The sequence below is a fragment of the Strigops habroptila genome, chromosome 13 (genome assembly GCF_004027225.2).
Source record: "Strigops habroptila isolate Jane chromosome 13, bStrHab1.2.pri, whole genome shotgun sequence".
NCBI classification, from domain to species: domain Eukaryota; kingdom Metazoa; phylum Chordata; class Aves; order Psittaciformes; family Psittacidae; genus Strigops; species Strigops habroptila.
The window spans coordinates 4,623,306-4,645,931 of record NC_044289.2 but is presented as its reverse complement, the minus strand read 5'-3'; the positions used below and the strand labels follow the sequence as shown (position 1 = coordinate 4,645,931).

General features: G+C 41.3%; 1 protein-coding gene across 3 annotated transcripts in view; it reads left to right on the top strand.

Moving 5' to 3' along the window:
- LOC115615267 (cadherin-4) overlaps positions 1 to 22,626 on the top strand; it is a 460,442-nt gene that overhangs the window by 366,009 nt on the left and 71,807 nt on the right. For all 3 annotated transcript variants that reach the window (XM_030503209.2, XM_030503210.2, XM_032920281.1), the window contains one exon: positions 10,956 to 11,128. In XM_030503209.2, coding sequence (XP_030359069.1) covers positions 10,956 to 11,128 — 173 coding nt within the window. The remainder of the gene's footprint in view (positions 1 to 10,955; positions 11,129 to 22,626) is intronic.

The following is a 22,626-nucleotide window of genomic DNA, read 5'->3' as shown; positions in this document are numbered from 1 at the left end:
AGAAATATGCTGTTGAGCACAGACCGAGCAGGGCACAGTGACCTTGAGCTGCAGGGAAAGCCCTGTAAGGCTTTAGCAGGATCAATAGAGCAGATCCCGTTGGAAGTGCACAGGAAGGGGCTCAGCAGTGCTGTCAGAGCCCACCCCAGGGTAGAGGGCAAAGCCAAGCACTCAGAGTGCAGGCAGTGCGGGCAGGGCTGTGTCTCCAAGGATGCTGCAGCACCAGGGGCACTGTGGTCCCCTCATAGCAGCCAGAATGCAGTGAGCTGACAAAGAACACTGTGCCTCATCTCTGACCCTGTAGGACAGCTGCAAATTGTGCCTGGCCATGGCAGGGTATGGAGGGTGGCCAAGGAAGATATGGCCTACTGACTCGACACTGAATAAGCCAAAATGAGGTAGAGTGAACCAAGAAAATGGGAATGCAGGAAGGATGTGTACTCCAACCTGTGGCACAGTGTGATACTGATGGGCATTTAGCCTCCCACAGAAGAAGCAAGTTTGCTTTAGTCTAAAATACAAATATCCTTCAAAGGGGATTGTCCAAGAGCTGGAAGAATTGGCAGCAAAGTGAAGAGACTCATTAGAGACAGTCTGATGGGGTTTAAGTGAAGGGGTTCCCAGACTGCGGAGTACTCAGGCTGCCTGGGTTTCCAAAGAGCGTGCTCTCTGCAGTGTGCAAGTCACCTTGAAGCAACCCTTGACAGGAATAGAAAAGAAATCATGAAGTATTATTAATTATAATGGGTTGTTGTTGCTGGTTAAGATTATAATAACTTAATTGAAATAGTGTCTTACACCATAGCCTAATGTTCTTGAAATCAGAAGCTCATTCTTCGTGGAGTAAAGTTCTCTGTAGTGCAAACACGTGCGTCAAAGCCTGGCCCCTGTACATCTTCAGATGTGTGCTGGCTCTTAAAGTGAATTGCATTTCTTTTTCCTTTTCTGACGCTCTCTGGAAAACATTTTAATGCATTTCTTTCTTATCTAGCCTAAGGTCATGCAGCTGGACAATTTAAATGTGTAAATGCAGGTCTTCCAAAAATGCAGAACAGGAATAGTGGTGCAGGGTTTTCTTTTCCATAGGACCATCTTTCTTCCTTTACTCTCCCCCTCCAGAAGTTGTTTTGATTTAACACTACACTGTTTGAAAGTGTATCTTAAAAGACCATGTTTTACTCATGTTGAATAATGTTCTGCCTCTTTGAACTTTGCCTCTATATGAAGAACACAGCCAAGTTTTAAAAATGCAGCTGCAAGCTCGAGCTGAAATTCCCCTGGTCCCTCTGGCAGCCTTAATCAGCAAAGTTCTCCTGGAGCTGCAGCAGTTGCCTTTCAAGCACTGATAAAGCGGGATGGGTTGCACAGCTTCACTGCCCAACGCTGCCTGCCCTGCGAGGATTATGCTGCCTTTCCAAAGCCCCCATCTCTGAGCTGCACTGTGCAAGCTCCACCACCTTACAGCAGAAAGGAGCTGGGGCTTGGGGTCTACAACACCAATTACTGCCTGCTATAAGCCCAGCCCTGTACTTGTACCTTTGAGCTTGCAGCATCCCAGGGGTGTCTGTGGGGAGTGCTGTTTCAGAAGAAATTCTACAGTTTTTGCTCAATAAGATAGAATGAAAATGCTTAGATGTAAAAGAAAAAAAGGCGAATTTAATCACAAAACAAAAACGTGACGGGGAAAGATTGTTTTGTTCACTGCAGAAGCTTAGTTTTGATATAACCACCACAAAATGTACCTTACGGTAGAATGTGGATGTCTCACTTAACTGAAGCGTTCAGTTCTGAAAAGGTCAATGTGAAATGCTCTGCAGCGACTCGAGTGCTTTGCTCTGAGTTGTATCTATTTTGTTTTAACAGAAAGATTGTCAGAAATTAACACATCTCTCCAAAACAATTTGTTCTTGTCAGACTGGCCTTTTCCTTTCCCATTCATCCTTTCCACTTCACTAACTTTCTGGATACATCTTTCAAGCCAATAGCAAAAGTCCAAGTGGCTTCTTTTAAACTAGAGTTTCATCCAGCTCCTTGTTGCTCATGTTGCTGTGTAGGATAGTTTCCTCCTGCTACCGTCCCTGGAAGTGGTGTGAATGGTGCTAAGTGTGGACAGTCCTCCAAAACAAAGAAATATTAGTATTTCTTACATGAGGAATGCTGTCATTTAAAATTTCCCAATCTCGTGATTTCATGGAACTCTGATACAATAATTGTTGATAACATGCCATGTGAAAAATGGAATAGCTAGAAGCCAAATCTATATGTGGCAAATTGAGTTAAAGAAATCTCATAAAAATAAGCAGTATATAAAAATCCAAGGATTTTAAAAGCTGATTATTCTACTAGTGTCCCAGTTTGTTTATTTTATTTCTGTGCCAGCAGATTCCCTCAGAGATTAGCACCATGGACTAATGCACAGATGGGGCCAGAAACTTGAAAGTCATCTGAATATTAAGAATTTAAATCTTTAGCCTCAGTGATTTGAACAGAAAGCCAATTATGAGGCTGAATTAGTTTTCAAATTAAACTGCAATTTAAGGCTTGTGAAATTAATCTTTTAAGGCATATAGTTGCGTTTGTATATATATTCATGTGGAGAATTTGTATTCTGGTGTTCTGGCTTGTTCCTCTTCTCCAACATGACAGTACAATTCATAAAGAGATGACTGGTGTCCTGCAGGTTGTTCTTTCAGTGAAGGAACAGAGCGGGTGTTGCTGGGTGGCATGGGAGGAAATGAAAGCAGCAGTGCCCGAGATCTGAAGAGAAGATGCTTCATCTTTAAAAATTAATAGAACACTGAGTGAAAACCCCTTTCTTCCAGTAAAAACCATTCCAAAAACACCATAGTGCTGCTCGTAATTAAAACATTAAATGTTCTTTTACCAGCTTGGAGGCAAATTAATTTTAGCAGTTAGGGAGGCCCTAATTCAACAGAGCACCTGAACAGGTTGGCGGACATCAGCTGGCTTGGCTGCTGGCACAGGGCAGCCAAGGTGTTGATAGCACTAGAACCTAGAAATAATCCCAATGCCCTATGCTTCAGAAAGATGATGTAAAGTTAAAATGGTAAAATCTTCAAGAGCCGGAATAGTTTTCAACAGATTCTGCCAGTCATCCTAGAGCTCTACACATGTTGAGTGCATTGCTTTTGGGTTCATCACAAGCCCAAATAGACCCATCAATGCAGTGCCATCTTCTGCAGCTTGAGTAGGTGCTACTCTTATCCTTGCACTTTATCTGATATTAGAAATGGCTTTGTCCAACCCATGTATTCTCTCACACATTACACACAGACTTAAGATACACAATAGTCTTTTTTGAGTTCTTTTGCTCAGCCAAGCACAATTTTAAGATAAGGAATTGTTTTTCTGCAGACACATGTGGTGGTGCTTTCCATTTTGTTTCAAGGTGAGTGATTATGAAATCTGTGCTCTTTATTTCCTTTTCAGAAGCATCCGGTCCCAAGAGCACAGAAGTGAATTATAGGGCTGTAGGTGAGGAAAAAATGCAAATCCCCAGGCTGACGGCTATTCCCTCCGGAAGAAATGGCCAAGTTGATGTAAAGAAAAAAAATGTGGAAATGTGTTCTGAGGCCATGCTAGAAGGGAGTTACAACAGTAAACTCTCTGCCACCTTTTAACCAGCAGTTACGAATAACATAGTATCATATATATTACAGTGTTTGTATTACTTTACATTATAATATATTTATTATATTACATTATATTGTCAAAATTCAAGGATTGGATTCAGGCCTTGTGGAAGACGTGTTAAGTCTAAGGTTTTGCAGCTGGGTCTGCATGAATTCACTAGTTGCATACACCTTCAGTTAAGCATGAAACTCAGCCACACTTTCAAGCACAGTTTTGTGGTGGTATTCAGGATACCTTGTCCGAAGTCACGCTTTCCCTATTTTCTGAATTCAGCTCTGGGAATCAAGAGGATTCATCTGCAGGAGCTCAGCTGAGCTGAGGCTCATTGATTTATGCAGTCAAAACTAGCTCAGAGGCTGAATGTTTTACTTCTGTTATTTCTCTGCAATATGCAGGGTCTCAGTAGGCTCCAGACTGCTCTACAGGAGTTATCTCCAAATCTGACCATGCCCACATGCGTGCTGCATTCAGTGCATCCGTTCATTTCCTCTCCGGAGGTATTTATTTCATTTTTAACAGTAAGAAGGTATTATTTCAGTTCTGGGTGACAGCAGCCTCTTCAACTTGCTCAGTCATCTCTTCAGACTGCTTACTGTCTTTATGCTCATTAGGATGGCTCTTGCCTTGTTGGAGGCTGAGAATCTGATGTCTCCACTAATTAGGAAGTGGCATCCTTTATGAATTAGGTTAGCTGCTTGAAAGGTCAAAATTTGCCAATGATTACAAAATAATGGTGGAAGAGAATGACGGTAGCTCTCTGTTAGGACTGAAGGAATATCGTTCAGAAGGAAAGTGCCGTTTCTATTTATTTTTCTATCTACAGCATGTGGGGTGCAATTTAAGTATATGATACAGTTTCCCACAGCCTCCTCTTAGAGAAACTGATGTGTTATGGTCTAGACGAGTGGTCTGTGCAGTGGGTGGGGAGCTGGCTGATAGGACACGCCTTGAGGGTGGTGGTGAATAGCTCCTTCTCCAACTGGGGACCTGACAGTAGTGGGGTCCTCCAGGGATCAATACTGAGCCCAATGCTGTTCAACATCATCCTAAGTGATCTAGACAACGGGATCGAGTGTACCCTGACCAAGTTTGCTGATGATACCATTTTTCATTTGAAACCCTCAACAAGGAGTACATGAAAGTGCTTCTAATCACCTATTGAGTAAGCTTTATTTTTTTTAACTTGAGGATACAAATTTGTTTGCTGAGGTGTTTTAGTCTTTAACATGACAGCAGTTCTCCAAACACTGTTCTCAAAATCATACTTACTGGCAACGTAAATTCACCCATAAGGAGCTCTGTGCTGTGCCGTCCAGACTGCTACTGGTACCCCAGGTAGGGCAAGTAAAACCAACTTGGGATAGCTCATCAGCATTGCAACCTGCATACCTGGAGACAGCCCCCTCCTGTCCCTCACCTCATATCCCCACATTAGAATGGAAGAATCTTATTAGTTTTATCGATCAATTAAAAAAAATTGTAGCACAGGCACACTTCAGCATGCTTATGGGTAAGAAAGTTCATATTTTGCATAGAGAAGCTGTATACAAGTAATTATGTGTATAGTTGTACTCTGAGGACTTGTTTAGGATCCTATCATCCTTCTCATTGCATCTTAGTTTTGACGCCTTTGCTTTTCTAGTGTTCTATCTTTCTGTTCCTGAGACTTGTTGCAATGAATGAAATCAGTTAAAGGGTAAAGTGTTCCTATTGTGAGTAGGGGCATGAGATTCTCATCCTCTGTGGGGAGGAAAACTAATACCAGGAAACACTTCTGAATGGAAAAAATTATTTTTTAGGAAATGTTGTAAATTTTACACCACTTTTCAGTATTTAATCTTCCCATCAGCAATTACTGTCTTCTCTCTATCTAGCATCAGATGCAGAGTATTCACTAAGTGAGCTTTCCAGTTTGGAAGGAAAAAAAATTAGGAGTAAGGGGAGGTTTCCATTAGTACTAAGCCATTATTAACTTGGGTTAATGAAGATCTAATGTAATATGGCCATCACCACATGTCTGCACATAATGATTCAATCCTTTTCTATGGGGGAATGATTAAATTAAGTATCTTGTAGGTCAAAATTAGACTGAGAAGGTTAACCAACCTTTAATGATTCTGCAACCAATTACCAGCCATTAAAAAACATAAACTGTAAGATAAAGCTAAGTAGAGAGTTAGTATTATCAGTAAAAACTGGATGAAGTTTTAGCTTTTTCTGCTTCTATCACATGAGTAAACTGAGGATTGTGCATTTTTATAGTGATATGTGGTATAAAGGGCAAAGTGAAAGGTTTTTTTCTCTCTTTTTCTTTTTTTTATTTTGATTCCTGATAAGTGCCCATTAGCTCTTTTTTTAAACATGCATTAAATCTTACTAATGGATATCAAACCAGCTTAGAAAAATGGTAATTATGAAGCAATTGAAACAAAGACTTTGGGAGCAAAACTAAGATACTGTTTGTATGCCTTAAAGCCGTGAAAGCTCAGTCTTTACGGAGAAGTGAAGTTGCATAGATGGGAGAGCAGAGATTGCAGACAACTTGATGTGAATTAGCACTCCTTGGCATGCTTGGGGACTGTCTGAGCTGATTCTCAGATTCCAGAGTGATTTGGGGGGACATTTGTTTAGAAATGTGTGCTTATCTCCTTACACATACACAGGACAACTATCTTCTTTTGCTTCTTTTTTTACTCAACATGTACAGTTCAAAAGAGATATAGTGAACCTAACAAAACCTTCTTGCATCCTTTTCCAAATAGATGCAATCAATTTCAAAATTGATAAACAAAACTGAATATAGAGGTAAAAATTATCTCGCTTTGTTTCCATCCCCCCAGGTTCTGTAAGGTGTTATTTTGCCTATCCTGTAGAAAGCTTAATTAATCTAATGGGAATATTTTCCATACGGAGTGCTTTCAAGCATCTCTCTCACGTGCCTTGTCCTTTCTTAGATTGAAACAAAAATACCTCATTTGATAAATAGCATCTAGGAGATGGCAGTCTCTGGGCAATCAAAGGGAACACGTGAAGTTACAAATTCTTGGGGTCTTGCCTTTTATTGATAGATCTCCTTCATCATGCCATACATTAATTTTAACTCAGGTGATATATGAACTTGGCACATTAGTTAATGAAAGCTAATTCACAGTAATCTTGTCATCACTAGCTGTGCATGATAATTCAATCTGTTTCTCAGAAGAGCTGTTCAACATGCGACAAATTTGATTTAATATTGACATGATGTACTAGGTTAGGTATTTTATTTAACAGGCTGTGTGCTTTATTTAATGAGAAATGGTTTTCTTTCAACAGGTTATCTACCTGAGTTAGTAGGCCAAGTGTGTAGTTTAATACAGTTATATCAAACATTGTCTGGACTGGGTATTCATTATGTGAATACATTGCACAGACTGGGGTAAATTCCTGAGTTTTGGCTCTTCTTGCATTCACTTAATGTTATCAGTGTGCTTGAGAGCAAGCCCTTCAGAGCAGAAAAGTAAAGCTAATGCTTCTCTCATGCACTGAAAGCATAAAGTCCCTCTTGCCTCATTTATACACTTCTCTTATAGAAACATCACCACTGGCAAGATCTGACCCAAAAATCATAGAATCATAGGATGGTTTGGATTGGAAGGGACCTTAAAAATTGTCTAGTTCCAACCCCTCTGCTGTGGGCAGGGATAACTTGGCAAAGTACAGCGTGTGAGTCTTGAGTGTGAGAAGTTTGCCTAGTGTTTCTGGTCTATAGTGACTGCTTCCACTCTCTGTTTGGATAGGATATAGGGATTTAAAGGTGGTGTGGTTAATACTTCGATTTCCAAAAAATACATACGCACATCTTGTGGGCCAGGTTGGGCAGTCTGTGCTTTTTCGTTGAAGCCCTAACAATACCATCCTCAAGCATGTAAGAACTGTTCTGTCTGCCACTGTATATGTGCCTAATTTGTGTAGTAATAGGGGCTGGGTATGGGATGTATTTCTTTTATTTTAATATAAAGTATATGAAGATATATCCCCATGCGTAGAACACAAAAACATTACATTATTTACTTTTGTAGCAGGTAAATCATCACCAAACATCTTAGTATAGTGGGAGACTTTATATAGCACCCAGAAGATGTTTGAGACTGTAGCAGTATATATCCACATTGCTCTACTGAATACTCTTGTGTATAGATGTATGTTTATGTCATTTGCTGCAGCACACAGGTATCTAGAGGATATCTCTTGCTTAAAGACAGACTAAATGTACAGAAAACTGAGTGGAATGTAGATGGTGATGTAGGTTACACCGGCATCATGGAGCGGTCCTCAGGAATGGTAGCCTTAGCATGGGTAACAGGAGATGCCATCGTGCTCTTATCCTTGGGTCAGCATTGCCAGGTGGGAAATGTGTGTGCATAGGAATGGGAAGGGGTATATCAGCCACCATCCAGACTGCACAGAGGAAGAAGCAATCTGAGCCGGTTTACAGCAGACTATGGTCAGACAAGCAGCCCCAGGGAGAGCCGGGGAAGGAAGTGGCTGCTGCACTTCCATCATGTGCTGCAGAGTGCTGCAGCCACACAGGATCCTTTGCAGAAGCCATTTTATTAAGTTACGAGTTAGTAATTAATGCCAGATTCCTCTCTTTATTTTCTCTGTGGTTGGGTTTCATAATCAAAATTAAAGGTATGAGTTAGGGAGCAGATTGCTTCTTGAAGTACAGCTCCATGGTGCTTAATTCATGACCTTAGAGACATTTGTCCAGTCCCGTCTCTCTTTATGGGGATGTAGGTCAAATGCTGTTGAAATAGTTCTCTTTTTCTAGAGCAGATGTGCTCGGTCCAATGTTACACTGCAGGGAAGAAGCAAAAAGGTCGGGAAAGAGTGAAGGAGACCGACTGTGCACTCCATCTACAGGATAGCTGCTGTCAGCTCGCCCTATGCCCACCACAGCTGCAGCTTGTTGGTTTCCCCAGCCAAGTTGGGAACGTACCATCTTGCACTTTCCTGGTTTATTTTAGAAACTACAGTGCAGTCTGAGAGATCCCAGATGAGGAGGGACCACAACTGTGGGGTGCCCTTGTCTGAACTTAGTAGCCCAAATAACTTTCCTTCCTGAGGTTTTTCTTGCACTAGAAGCGATTCATGAAATACCACCTCTTTTTTGGAATATGTCCAAAGACTGCACACGTCCTAAAATAGATTCTGTTTTCCTCTTCCAGTTCTGTTTTCATTAGCCCCAGGTTTTGACATTCTGTTCAGAGATATTTTCAGTATAGAATGCATTAAGATAACATAAATTCCAAATCAAACATCTCATTCAGCACATTTCCTATTAAAATTTCTCCCATACATTTCCCCTGTAGTTATCTAAGGGTTGGCTTCTTTATTTGTATCAGTTGTCTCATGATAACTGGTTTTGCAAAAGAGTGGAAAAAGAATGCTTCAAGAGAAAGGAGAAAATTCACTGCTTGTACAGCTTTCTTTCAATTCCGTGTTCCTTCCCTCTCCTGAAGTTTATTGATTGGAAAAATGTTCGAGTTGTTGAATAGTTTGTTTTCATTTCATAAATGTGAATCCAGATTATTGTGGAAAGATAGGAATGTATTCATCATTAGAATTTGCTTTACACATTCATTTATTTTTTAATCTAGAATTCTTATTGAAGTAGGAAAACTCACAGGAATATGTATCCCCACAGAGAACAAAAAGAGCCTGATTGAGCCAGGAAGAAGGGGATCAGCAAAGCACTTTGCACAGTGCAAAAATACAAATTTATGAGGCCATTTCTTGCTAATACTGAGAAATGTTGTTTTCCCAAAGTTGGGGAAGATACTGGGGAGGGATTGTCTACATGCCACGTGGCTTAAAAACACTTGGCTGGGGTACAAAATTTGGGCATGTTACAGCCATTGTTAGATCTGCCTGTGTAGAGCATGGAGTATGTTTTTAAGCTCTCTCGCAAACAGATGCAAGCTCTCCTGCTCTCTGCTTTCTCTGAAGTAGAAGCTCGGTAGCATTGTGACAAGCTGGGGATCTGGGCTAATTAGATGATACATGGTACAGTGTTGATGTAGCCACATGTCCTCAAGTTTGCCAGTGGCTCACATCTAAGCAAGTGAACAGAACAAACTTAGCTCTTTCTGCAAAACAGCACATGGCTCTATCTTGAATCAGCTCAGGTTCTTGTTGGGACCACTTTGCATCCCTCCAGCACAGTGCACTCCTAAATTGTTTCATCTGTTTAGAGTTCCCAAATGAGCAGTGTTCAGGTGGTTCCTTCCATCTCTCCATTGCTGCTGTTGGGTTTGGTGGTTACTAGGTGAGGTTGTGTCTGGTTTCACTGTCTCTCTCTGCCTCCCACTCCTCCTTTCAGGTCTCATATCATTAGGTTCAGCCACTGTTGCAGATTGCTTTTTGTAAGCAGTATGTGTCTGCCCTTTTAGTCATTCTCTCCTACCAGTATAGCAAGCGTAAAGCTAGGCCCTGTGAGCTCTGGGGGGTCACAGGACCATGCAGCTGCAGGAGTCCATCCAATCAAGTAACATCTTTTACCCTCATAATGATAATTTCCCACTTTAATACAACACCCTGCTGCCAAACTCCAGTAATAATGAGCCTGTCAGTGCATCAGTGCACTCCCAACAGTATCTAGAAAGTAGGGACTGTTTTTTGCAAGGCAAATGAAGACACTGATGATTAGCAAGAAACAAACCAATGATTCGATACATCGCTGGCCACACACACCAAATCATTGATTTTCTGTCCTGCTGGGCAGCAGCTGTTCCATTTGCTCTGCAGAATTACTTTTTTTTCCCCCAGCAAGGGCCAGAAAGGTGGATGTTTCTCCAAGAACTGAAGGCAGCAGGCAGTTGCTTCCTGCACTGGGCATGAGCATGTTGGTGGGGTCCTTCTGAAGCTGCTAAGAAATCTGATGGGTATTCAACTCTATGTCTAAGTGCATGTGAATGCAGTGATTGGGTGGAAAGAAATCTCCCGTGAGAAACTATGAAATGGCAGGACAAAAAATTCTGCCCTAGAACTTACAATCACTGAAAGAATTAGAAGTTAATCATAGATAACCTGATATGACTTCTCACTATGTACCAGTTGTGTGTAATCAGTATCCTTACAGATCATCTAGTCTCAGCAGTGTTGCTATTTTCATAATCCTTGCCTTGCCTAGCTGGCTGTGTTGAAATGGGATGTCTGCTCCATAACGTTTCTGAGTAAAATGCATGACTCCAAGTCAATGGACCGCAATCTGCTCTGCAATGAGATAGTCCTGATGTTTCATCTTCTCTTGTTTCAAGGTACCTACGTGATGACGGTGACGGCAAATGATGCAGATGACAGTACTACAGCAAACGGGATGGTGAGGTACCGCATCGTGACGCAGACCCCACAGAGCCCATCACAGAATATGTTTACAATTAACAGCGAGACAGGAGACATTGTCACTGTGGCCGCTGGGCTTGACAGAGAGGTGAGTTTAAAAGCCATCCTACTGTTGATCCCACTGTTGAGGGTTACTGACTTGCAAAGCCCAAATCCTGTTTTAAATATTACGCCTCTAAAAGTTTGAGTTGTGACATGGAGATCGCAGTCTTTGCTTCTGCAGCAGCTGTGGAGCATCCTGGCTTTGATGTGGTATTTCTGTCTGAATCCATATCCAGTCAATGAAACCCTGGGAGAATCTTCAAACTCCTGAAGCTGATACTTTTCTTGCGTGAATTTGTACTACTCAAAGGTGTACAAAATATTCCAGAAGGAGCAGGGGGATGAGTAAATTGGCATTTGTTCCCCTTCTATTGTGAGACGAAGTGCCAGACATCGATAGCCCTTTCTAAACCTGTCTTGCTTAATTCTTTGCATGTTACCTTTGGAAGCAGTTACACAGCCTGTACTCAACACACTTTGCATGTGTCATGATCTTTGTGTCATTTCCAAACTAGGAAAATGTCTTCCAGTGGTTTTGGTTTTGCATGAAGCTCTGCCTTTAATGCCTCTTCTCCCTGTTGTTTTGGAATGTACAGCTTTTCCAAATGCAGAAGAAATTTCATTTTTACTGATTAAAAACATGCTTTGTCAGTGTAAGCTGTATAGTATAATTCTCAGAGCTCTGCCTTTTCTAGTTGTGAGTATAGCTCAAGGACAAAGCAGTTATACCTCACACATTAAATAAAAATCAATGTAGCATCAGTGGTGGGTTGGAGTGTCTGGGGAAGAAGGGGACGGAGGTCAGTGAAGGGAAAGAATCCCAGAACTGAAGTTTTTCTCCACTGGACTCAGTGGTTCATGTAGTGTTGCCTGTCCAATGCAATTAGTAGATCTTGATCAACTAAATGATGGGAAGGACCATTTGTTCAGTAAGCAACCAGCCACAGATAGGATGGCTACACAGCAGATACAAAAGTGAGGACGTACATAGTCTTAGGTTCAGATGTTTAAGTTCGGCCAGTCCCCAGAGATAAGTCCAGTGAGCATTCCTGAGAGGAGGCACCAGAAACTGGTCTTGTTCTCCTTTCTCTCCCTTCCTCCCCCGTGACTGATGACAGGGACGGCATGAGCAGGATGCCCAACATGCGCGCTGGTGCATGGGTTTCCTGCCTGGGACACCCAACTCAGAGGAGTGAAAACCTCCAGCACCTCAGAGGGTTTTTTTTTTATTTCAGAGCTGCACAGAAGCTTTGGGATGAATCTCAAATGTGGCTGTGGAGCTGCTGCTGAGAGCGGATAAAAGCTCTGGCAGCAGCTCAGCAGCAAGCAGAGTGCCCCCAGGCAGCCGGCAGGACCAGCACGGGACGGGGCTGCTGACTGGGAATGGCGTGGATCTGGGGCTTGCCCAAGGCACAGTTTCAGGGCAAGCCAACCCAGGGGTAGACACTGTGTGAAACAGCTTTCCAAGGAGAAGGTCGGGTGAGCGAAGAGCATTCCAGATGTGAAGACAAGAAGCAGAGCTGGGAGAGCAGGAGGAGCACCAGAGCCTGTTCCTTCCCACCTGCCGTGGCAGGCTTTGCAAGCACAACCTGGGGCAGATTTGACCTTTCTCTGCTCTTTTTATTTAGAGAACCACAAAGTCAGCTGAATCTTAAGCAGGTGGATTATCCTAGGCAGGGCTGAAGCCTGCAGCATGCTTGTAGTGGAAGAGGAGAAACAAGTGCTGTAGAGATTGGTGGCAGCCCTTAGGGGAACGGATGGTGGCAGGGTACTCAGAGCAGAGATCTGAATTCTGGCAGGGAAATGCTGATTTTATGGAAATGACAGAAGTATTACTGCCCCCTTGACATCAGTGGGGGCCAGCATTTTAAGGTACGGCTTTATAGGTAGAGAAAGGTTGTTGGTTTGTGTTTATTTCAGAGACACAGATCGCGATAGCTTAGTAGGAGAGAGGTTTCAATCTTAGTAAAACAGCTGAAAAAAAGAGGCAGGGGATAATTAGGGGGAAAGGATAAGCAGAACATCGTCTTTTCCCAATTTTGTCTAATTGCATCTGAAGTATTTTAAAAACTTGCAGGGGAACCATATGCTTCATTTTAGTTCCCCTGTCGCACTGGGTCTGGGAAATCAAGGCAAGCTGGCACATTGTATATGGAAATAGTGTGTTGAGTGTCCCAGGCTGGTGCCAGGTTGGGCAAGAGACACTTGGATGGAGGCAGAACAACCAGCTCTGGGCACAATCCTGGGGCTGCCCTGAAGCTACAAGACATGCTTATTCCCAGCACTCTGTGCTGCCTTGGAGGATTACATCTGGAATTGGCAAAAGTTTCTGGTTTATGAACATAAAATTGTGGTAGGTCTAAATTGAAAAATGTATTTAAGCACTCCCATAACTATAGCACAGATTGGGATTTTTTGTTTTTGTTTGTTTTTCCTGAAATCTGGAGAAGGCTATTAGAGGAGTAAATTTGGTTTTGCTGCTGACATTTTCTTGTTGTTAGGAAAAGGAGCTGAAAAGCAGTACTTGGAATGCAGATTTGTGTAAATTAAAATGTTAACAAATCTGACCTATTCAGCTGAAACTACTACAACCGAGATGAATTCCCTGGATACCAGTTATTTCTCCAAATGCTTATTGACACATTTATCAGTGCCTATGACACTATTATGTTAAGCTGTGTTGAAACAGAACCAGGTTTTCAGTCTCCATTGGACCCTTCTGCCTTGCTCCTGCAATGCAGAGGTGCCTCAAAGCAGGCATGAAAATAACTGTCAAAGCTGTTCCATATCTGAGAGACAGGCCCGTGTTCCAGATCCAGCATTTGTCTTTCAGAGGGGAGAAAAGTCGTTTCAGAACTGGTGTTTCTAGCTCAGCCTTTCTGTTGCATGCCTAATACTCCCAGCATCTCCACTTAAATATTCATAGAATCATTGAACAGTTTGGGTTGGAAAGAATCTTAAGATCATCTAGTTCCAACCCCCTGCCATGGGCAGGGACACCTCACATTAGACCATGTCTCCCAAGGCTCTGTTACTGGTTTCTTACATTACCTTCAATTCATTAAATGTCCAAGAAACTGGATAATATGTTCCAGCTTGTTTTGTGTCATGAGAAGTGTTTCGGTTAACCTGCAAGAAACCTATTTTAAGACAAATTCATGTAGTTTGCTGCTGTTTCTAAGCCTTTTTTTCCGTAAACCAAAGAGGAAATTAAAAACTCAGCCTCTCAAATTGTGCTGGTCACTCTAAATGTCTCTGACACTGAAAATAACAAAATCAAAAGCCAAGGTATTATAATAGTGATGGCTTTAAAGTTATCTTACCTGGTTCCCATTAATCTGGATGTAAATATGGTTACAATGCACGGTATCCATTCACTCATTATGACTGTGCTTAATTGAATGGATCCCCAAGGAAGATAGAGATAATTGGACTGCACTTCCTGAAAATTATTAAAGGAGGACGGTTTAGCAACAGCCTGATTTAAGCTCCTGGATGCCTAAGGGTGAGAAATGCCAAAGGTGGAACAAAGGAACTTCTATCCCTTGAACTAATAGAGAAAATGATAGGGATTTAGAGTATGCCAGAGGTTCAAAGGTGCATTCAGACAGCCAGGCTTAGCTGAAAAGGTTAAAAGCAGATACTTGCTCTAATACAGGGAAATGTAGGAAATCTGTAGCTGATTTAATGAAGCTAGGAGGGAAAGATCAAATAGCGCTAAGAGCAAAAATGCGTGGATTAGTAGGGAAGGCTGTGAACACATGAGATGAACAAGTTGTAACAAAGTTCAGGGGATAGGAGGGGGCCATACTAGCTTATTGAATTGTGGCAGACTGCTGCAGAAATGGGTGGTACTACTAGGAGATGCTACCTAACTCATAGCTTAATTTCGCAGTGCATCTGAATTCCACGTCATAGCTGGTTTTATTTTTTTCAGTGGGAAGAAAATAGTAAGAGGTAACAAAGGGTCAGCTGTCCCCAGCTGGGGCTCAGAAGCAGGCAGAACATTCATATTTCTGTTTTCCGTTCTGAAAAGTAACATTTCTCCTTATACCCATGCAAAAGGGACCAGATATGTTCTGCATATTAGCTCATTTCATCCGCTGCTGCTTACACTGGCATCCCAGGCAGGGATTGAGTCCAGACTGTCAGTCTGACAGTGAGCTCCTGGGGCAGAAATTCAACCCCATCAGTTCTTTTGATTTCTCTGGTGGCAGAATATCTGTCTCAGTAGTATAGTAAACCTGCTCTGGGGCTATAGTATAGGCAATATCAGCTTCTGAAGAGCTTCCTCTAAATATTTTATGAACACGGACTTTGAGCAAGCAGGAGGAAAAAAAAAAGCAACGAGAGAAAGGGAGCTGGTTGATCCCACACTCTGCTGCCAGGCCAATAGATGTCGAGACATCTCAAATGTCATGCAAGCTTATTTGAGGTAATAAGTGGTGGTTGTAGTATAATGTTGCTAACTTTTTGAAATCTTGTTGAGAAAGGAGTCCCTTCCCAGCACATTCATCTCATGTTGAAAGAATGAAGAAAGTCAGGAGTTCTGAGTTGCTTCTTCCAAATTTCTGTATGTTTATATTTCTTTCAAAAGTGATTGGCTCTCAGCTGCTGCAAATGCTTTTAAAAATACATGAAATACGATTCTATGATTACTGCACTTGGCTTTCCAAAAACGTGATGTTGCTAGTCTTTCTCAAGTGAGTGAAAGATAAAAGGGAGAGCCTGCCAACAACTGAGTTAGTGGCTTATTTTATTTATGAATGAAATGGCAGGATTTTTGTGGGGAAGAGGAAAAGTTCTTCTTATTAGCAGAGACAGTTGATTTCTTTTCCAACACTGGTTTTGGTGCAACTCGACATTTCAGATAGAGCAGACTTTTGAAATGTTACATTAAAAAACAAAAAACAGTATTCTGTTCCTCCAAAAAATGAGCAAGGATTGGGTTTTACCATTTGTAGTAACTATTTTGGGTGCATTTATCTCCAGGTCATTGCAGCAATTTTTCAAAACCTTGTTCTTTCATTTCAAATGTTGGCTGGGAGTAAACAAGGTATTGCACTGATGATAAGAATTAGTTTAGCCATTTAGATTACTGTAATTCATCCTTTGTGAAACAGTCTCGTAGACAGCAATCCACTAGTTTGAGATCACCCAAATACAATGGGTGTAATCTGGGCTTGTCTCTTCCGTCCAGCTAATACTCTAAGAATATATACTCTACTAAGTGTAGCCAACAGGTAACACAGGCTGAGCCTTGCTTATATACTTGCTTATATACTTGCTTATATACTTATAATACCTTACTTCTTATACCTTTCTTATATACTCTATACATACTCTATGTAGCCAACAAGTAGCACAGGCTGAGCTCTGCTTCCTGTACCAGGAAACAGGAGAGTCAAGCAGCTTTCAATCCTTTTTCCACCCCTGGAATATAACAAAAGGAATGTATTATGTTCTAAATTATCGTTGCCTATGTTAATTATTTCCCTTCACTGCATATCAATGTGATGTTCTGCAAACCTGTGCCACCTCCTCTGAGCAGGGCTGGAGGAACATCTGCTGCAGCGTGAGGCTGAAGGATCTTGACACAATATGAGTGATAGATGAGTGAATCTGTGCAGATTATCAGTCCTGTATGTGTACTGACAAAACACAAAGAATGAGGGAAAGTGACATCTAAATGGCTAACTGCATCCTAAGAGTTTCCCATTTTCCTCACTCAAATTAGCCATCTCCAAAGAGCAGTGAGGACTAATGCAAAAATTGGTAAGAGGATGTCACCTTCTGACAGGCACAATCTAGCGTGCACCTTGTTTGTTATTTCTATCTATTACAGGAGTTCTTTAAAGTGAGAGGAATTCTGGTTTTCATGTTCGCGCCATTATTTTTTCCAGAGAAGAACTAAACCAAGGTAGTTAGATTCTGCTGAGCCACAAGGATCTTGCTTTTAAAGATGAAGTTCCCATATCACTGCATTAAAACATGCAGAAAAATGCATCCACAGCTGAACTCACAGGAAGAGAATGAGAGTGAGAGATCAGTGATTATTTTGCCAGTGAGGCACATCCATTTCTATGAATTTGGACTACAAGCCATTATATTTAGGCTCCAAACTCATAGGCTCTCAAATTGTTTTCCAATGGCTGAGATGATGGACTATAACAGAGTTCCAAGGATAAGTGGCTTTTCCACTTCTTGCAGCATTCAAATAATGGCTGTAAGTCTCCGTGGAGCATGTCTTCAAGGCAGACATAAACTACCAGAGTCTTAACAGGAATGGGCAGGTAAAATACTATAGAATCCTCTGAACAGCAGGTCAGGCTCTGATCTACTTGTCCGTTCTAGACTTGGCCTTAATGTGTTGGACAGTTTCTCTTTGCTATTGAGAAGCAGCTTGCCCCAGTGCTGTTGCACAGCAGGCTCTGCCCTTGTTGGCTGCCACATGCCATCCCAGGGATTTGTGGAGCAGAGTCACTCTGGGGGATGAAAGCCACTCTATAAATGTCATTTATCACTGAATACTGTGTTAAACCTGATACCTTAAAATTTTTCAGGTCCATGTAACAAAAATATAAATACTGAAGCTTTATATATTAATATGCCTGAAATCGTTACTTAAAGATAAAACTGCTTAAATTATTCAGTTATAAAATTATCCCATTTCCACAGCAGCATATCCTGCCAAAGGAAGAGCTGATTAGCCATAAGCTGAATTTAGCCAGTAGATTTATGGTTGATTCTGGTTTATGTTTCCACATTGTGCATAGGACTGATTTGAGCTCGCTCCATCATTCCAGCATGCATTTCATTTTCTTATTACAGACAAGAATGACCTTTTTCAGCAAATTATGGTGAGGAGCACTGCCACTCATCAGTGAAGAAGGTTCATTTTATTAACCTCATTTAGTGCCTGTGGAAATGCGTCATGCACCCACTGGAGGGCCACTTGTAGTAATTTGAGATACCAGAAGTTAGTAGATGGGGAGGGCTTGAATCTGCTCTGAGTGCTCTTGGTTCAGCATTGCTTAATGGATTCCTCAGTAGCCCCTGTTGCAGGATGGAAAAGATGTGAATGAAGCCTCATTATAGAAATACTGTCATTTGTTTTAATTAAAAGGGGAATTATGTCAGTGTTTCTGAAGCCTTGTTGCAGTACCTGGAAAGAATATGTCTTCCTGTTTGTGTTTCCCAAATAGCAATGGCTATGTGTCTTTCTGCTGGGTGTTTCCAGAATCATCTGTACCTTCCAGTCTTCTGCATGATTGCTGCAACTTTCTAAATATGATGCTGCCAATCAGATTTTGGAGCCTGCATGTATGGAAAGGTTTTTTTTTCATTATTTTTCCTTGATAAAAACCTGCTAGCTAGGTAGACTAGTAAAATCAATAGAGGAAGGGCTCTGAGGCACGAGCCTTGGAAGATGATAGCTTTAGTTTGTGCTTCACTAAAAAAAAAAGATGATTTGGAGATGATAGGGGAAACTTCTAAAGAATCATAGAGTGGTTTGGATTGGGAGAGACCTTAAAGCTTATCCAATGCCAACCCTCTGCCACAGATAGGGACGCTTTCCACTAGACCAGGTTGTTCAAAACCCCATCCAAACTGGCCTTGAAAAGAACAAAAAAGCTTTCCAAAAAAAGAGGCTGGTAAATAGTTTGAACGTATGGGAGTCCAGTGAACAGATAGGAAAATAGCCATAGTATTTACCTCCAGAAATAATTCACCAGCGAGATGATCAGGACAGAAATATAAGGGGCTGGAGGCCAACTGGTTATACAAATTGTGATGATCTGTTGGCACCATTTGAATGTGAGTTTGTGTAAGCTCAGCCTCGCTAAGGTTTCATCTGCACATGTTCACTCATTATGCTCCCTGTGCTTAGACACTAATGTCCCTGTCATCACTGTGGGGTTTAGGAAGTTAATAACATTGACAAGCAAAGATAGACACTAATGAAGGACATAAGCACAGCAAACACTTATTTAATCATACCGCCTGGACAGGCAGAGAGCACTGTATGGTTGCCCATATTGCTAATCCTTGACCAATAGATGTGTGGCATTTAATCCTTGACACCTCTGCTTTTGGCAAAGGAGCAATTTGCATGCCCTGGAAGAACATGGCAGAGCAGACCCAGTTTGGTTAAGCAAGCTGCTCAGTCTGATAGTTTCCATGAAACCTTATCATGCTCTCCCAGTTATTTCAGTCTATGCAATATAAACTCTTTGGGATTCAGAAAATCATGGTCAACCTGTTAGGTTGACCTAGGTTAAGCAGTCCTACCCATATTTTTAATGCTAATTTTGAACTTGTCTTCAGTAATTTTTTGCCTTGTTGCTGGCATTGCCAAAGTGCCTTGATCGTGACCAGGACACACTGTATCTTCTTTGCCACTCTTCTTGCCCTTTGAAGGAGGAGAGTGTCATAGTTGTTTGTGAGGGATGAGGAACAACTCATGATTTTGTGGGCATGCTGATCCTCTTGAGAAGTTGGTTTCATGTTTGGAGACCAGATGCTGAGGAGGCTTCATCTTTCCTGATGAGGATGATAATCCCTATGCTCCAGTGAAATGTAGCTGTTAGAGGAGCTGATGGGGAGCCCACCTTGGCACCAGAGGCACTTCTCTCCAATAAGTATCTGACAAAGTGATCTGCCACATACAGCTTGCATTTGTCTTGGCACTGCTCCTGTCCTGTCATTCCCCATCAAATTATGTTTTTAATAAAGAGGATCAACCAGAGAAATGGTGCTGCTTTTATCATTCTAGTTGCTCTGTGAAATTTTTCAGCTTGAGTCCCTGTGTGTTTTCTTTCTGAAGACGTGCACAGAAGGATGCTCTAACCATAGAACAGGGAGAACCAGTATGTACAAGTAAACCTACAGCCATCTCACATCTCCCATGGAGCTGATTCCACCAAGAATGAGTCCTAGCCTTTGGCTGAAATGAAGAGTTTCCTCCTACTCAGACAGTGCATATGATGCTATTTAGTGCCCTGCCAGAGTAGCTCCTAATTTGTTTTTTTGATTCTTTTTCCATTTGGCTTAGACTCTCTTTGATTTTGAGATTGTACTGATTCAGATGTTAATCTGTAATGACTTCTTACTCATATTTGGGCATGCTATTGAAGAGATGTTACCAAATTGAAAAGCTGCATGGTTTAGGGTTGACCTACTCAACCCCAAACCAGATAAAACTAACCTTTGAGTTTATCTGGATCCAGTTATAGAGTCTGAGCGAGAATAGAACTGATACCCAACCTAATCAGTCCTGTTTTTTAAAATTTGGAAATCTTCAGAGCCTCTCCTATAAGAAAATCCCACCTGTACTAATAGTCTATAGACCCTTTTCTTTCTTCACACACATTTTAGTATGTTCAGAGAGTTCTGGTACAGTCTGGTTGCATTTGTTTCAAGTTGCTCCTGAAATCCCACCTCTGACTACAGTAGGTTGGTTTATACATTATTCAATAGTAAAATCCCAGCTGAATAGGGAGGAGGAAAAAAAAGTTAAGTATCGGAGTGGAAAGCTCACGAGGTCCTTAGCATAATCTCTCTGGTTCAGACCTGCATTTCTTTTTCCATTTGAGCTTGTCTTACAATGGAGAAGAGTGTATCATTCCAATTTCAGATAGAAGTCTACCTGCTTAGCTCAGGCAGATTTAAAGTTTTATTTCCAGTACATCACGTACTTTCCAACAGCCCCTTCCCCTCTCTAAAGGGATTATTGTCTGAATCTGCACCAGGTCAAGTGAAATAATTAAGCAGAAGCTGGCTCCACTAATTAACTTATCCACAGACCATTGTCTGTTATTAGCATTTTAAAGAGAGGCTTTGTTAACTCTTTCTTCCTACGCTACTACTGTCTTTTTAATAACACAACTAATTTCTATAAGCATCTTGGGCTACATTTCTTACTAAAATATTATCATCAACACATTTGATAGAGCATGAATGAGAGTACAGGATCTTTCAGTGTGCAGCAGTGACTTTTCTTAACAGAGCATAAAAAAAAGGCAGCTTAAATGCAAAGGAATGCAGCTGTCAGAAGACCAGGTATCGAGTCTTGTATTCTGAAAGTATTCTTAAAAGGGAAAGTTATCAGTATAAACAATGGAGAGGCTATTACATGCTTTGTAAAATGTAGTTAAAATGGAGATATATCAAGTATCTTCATAGTACATCTCATCCGAGCACTTGAACAGTGGCAGAATCATAGAGTACGTAGTTGCTGGGGATATAGCACTTCCAAAAAGGCAGAAATTTGTGCACAGGGACAAAAATGTGGGAGTTTGCTATTCTGCACCACAAATGCTGTCTTATTCCTTGAGTTCTGTACTAATTAGTATCCAAAAAGATGGCAGAAGGTTCGCTTTGAAGGAAAGAACTATTCCTGTTAGACACTTCCAAGCATCACTAGACTGGCTATAAATAATCACAACATCAGGTGCTGAGATCTGGGATATTCTCCATTCACTGCAGGTTGAGAGAGGGTCTCTTGGATAAGGCCAGCACGGTGTCATGTGCCGGAAGGAAGGAGTTGTGTTTTATTTTAGCCAGCATTGCACATTAAAGCATCTAGGAGCTTGTAGTAGCAGAACAGTGAGGCATTTTGTTCTTTTGTCATGGTAACCTCACCAGTTTTTCTCCCAATTTTTAGGCTAAATATTTTCCTTTCATTGTTGTTCTGTTATTCCAATTTTTTTTAAAAATGTGGGGATTTAGTGGAAGAAATCCTCATTAAGTAGAGTATGTGTCAGTACAATCATGTTTTATTCAAGCTATTCATGTTTTGCACTTACAAGGCTTTCTGTTCCAAATGCGTTTCCAGAAAAGTAAATGCAGCTTTCAGTTAAAGTAAACAGGTCACATACAGAGTGACCTCAAATCTGATGGCTAAAATTTAGAAGGGGAGCTAATTGAATAAAAATGCAGTGACTCATATTATCCAGACATTCAATAAGTTGGCCTTTCCAGTCTTAATTTATACAGATCTCTGAAAAATAGATTGCAGTTTTGCTTCATACCAACATGGAATTCATCTCAGTTTATGAGGAAGGATCTTGTTTAAATGCTTAAAAGTTGGGCAGATGCTCGAAGGCGGTTCCCGTTGCCTGAGGATAGGAAGCAGGGTTTGTAAGTCAACAGCGAGTGACTCTTGCAGAGTTGGTAAAGCTTTTCTGGTAAATAGTTGCTTTTCTGAAGGGAATTGATACCACCAAAGCAAGAATATGCCAAATGAAATCCCTACTTAGGAAGCATTGTTTTCACCTTCGGAAGGTGAACTTCAGAGAGATAAGGGCAGCAGCATCCTTCTCTCTGCAAATCCCTTTGCTTTGCTTGAAGCAGAGTGGAGTTGGTCCAGCTGTAGAGATATGCAGTGTTTGAAATACCATACAATATATTGTATGTGTTTTGCTCACAGGGGAACTTATACTGAGGTGAACTGAAGTAGGGGATGAGAGGATACTCCAAACATTATTCATTCTGGAAGTGGTTTGTTTTGGAGATGTGTATGTTTCTGCAATTATTTTAGCC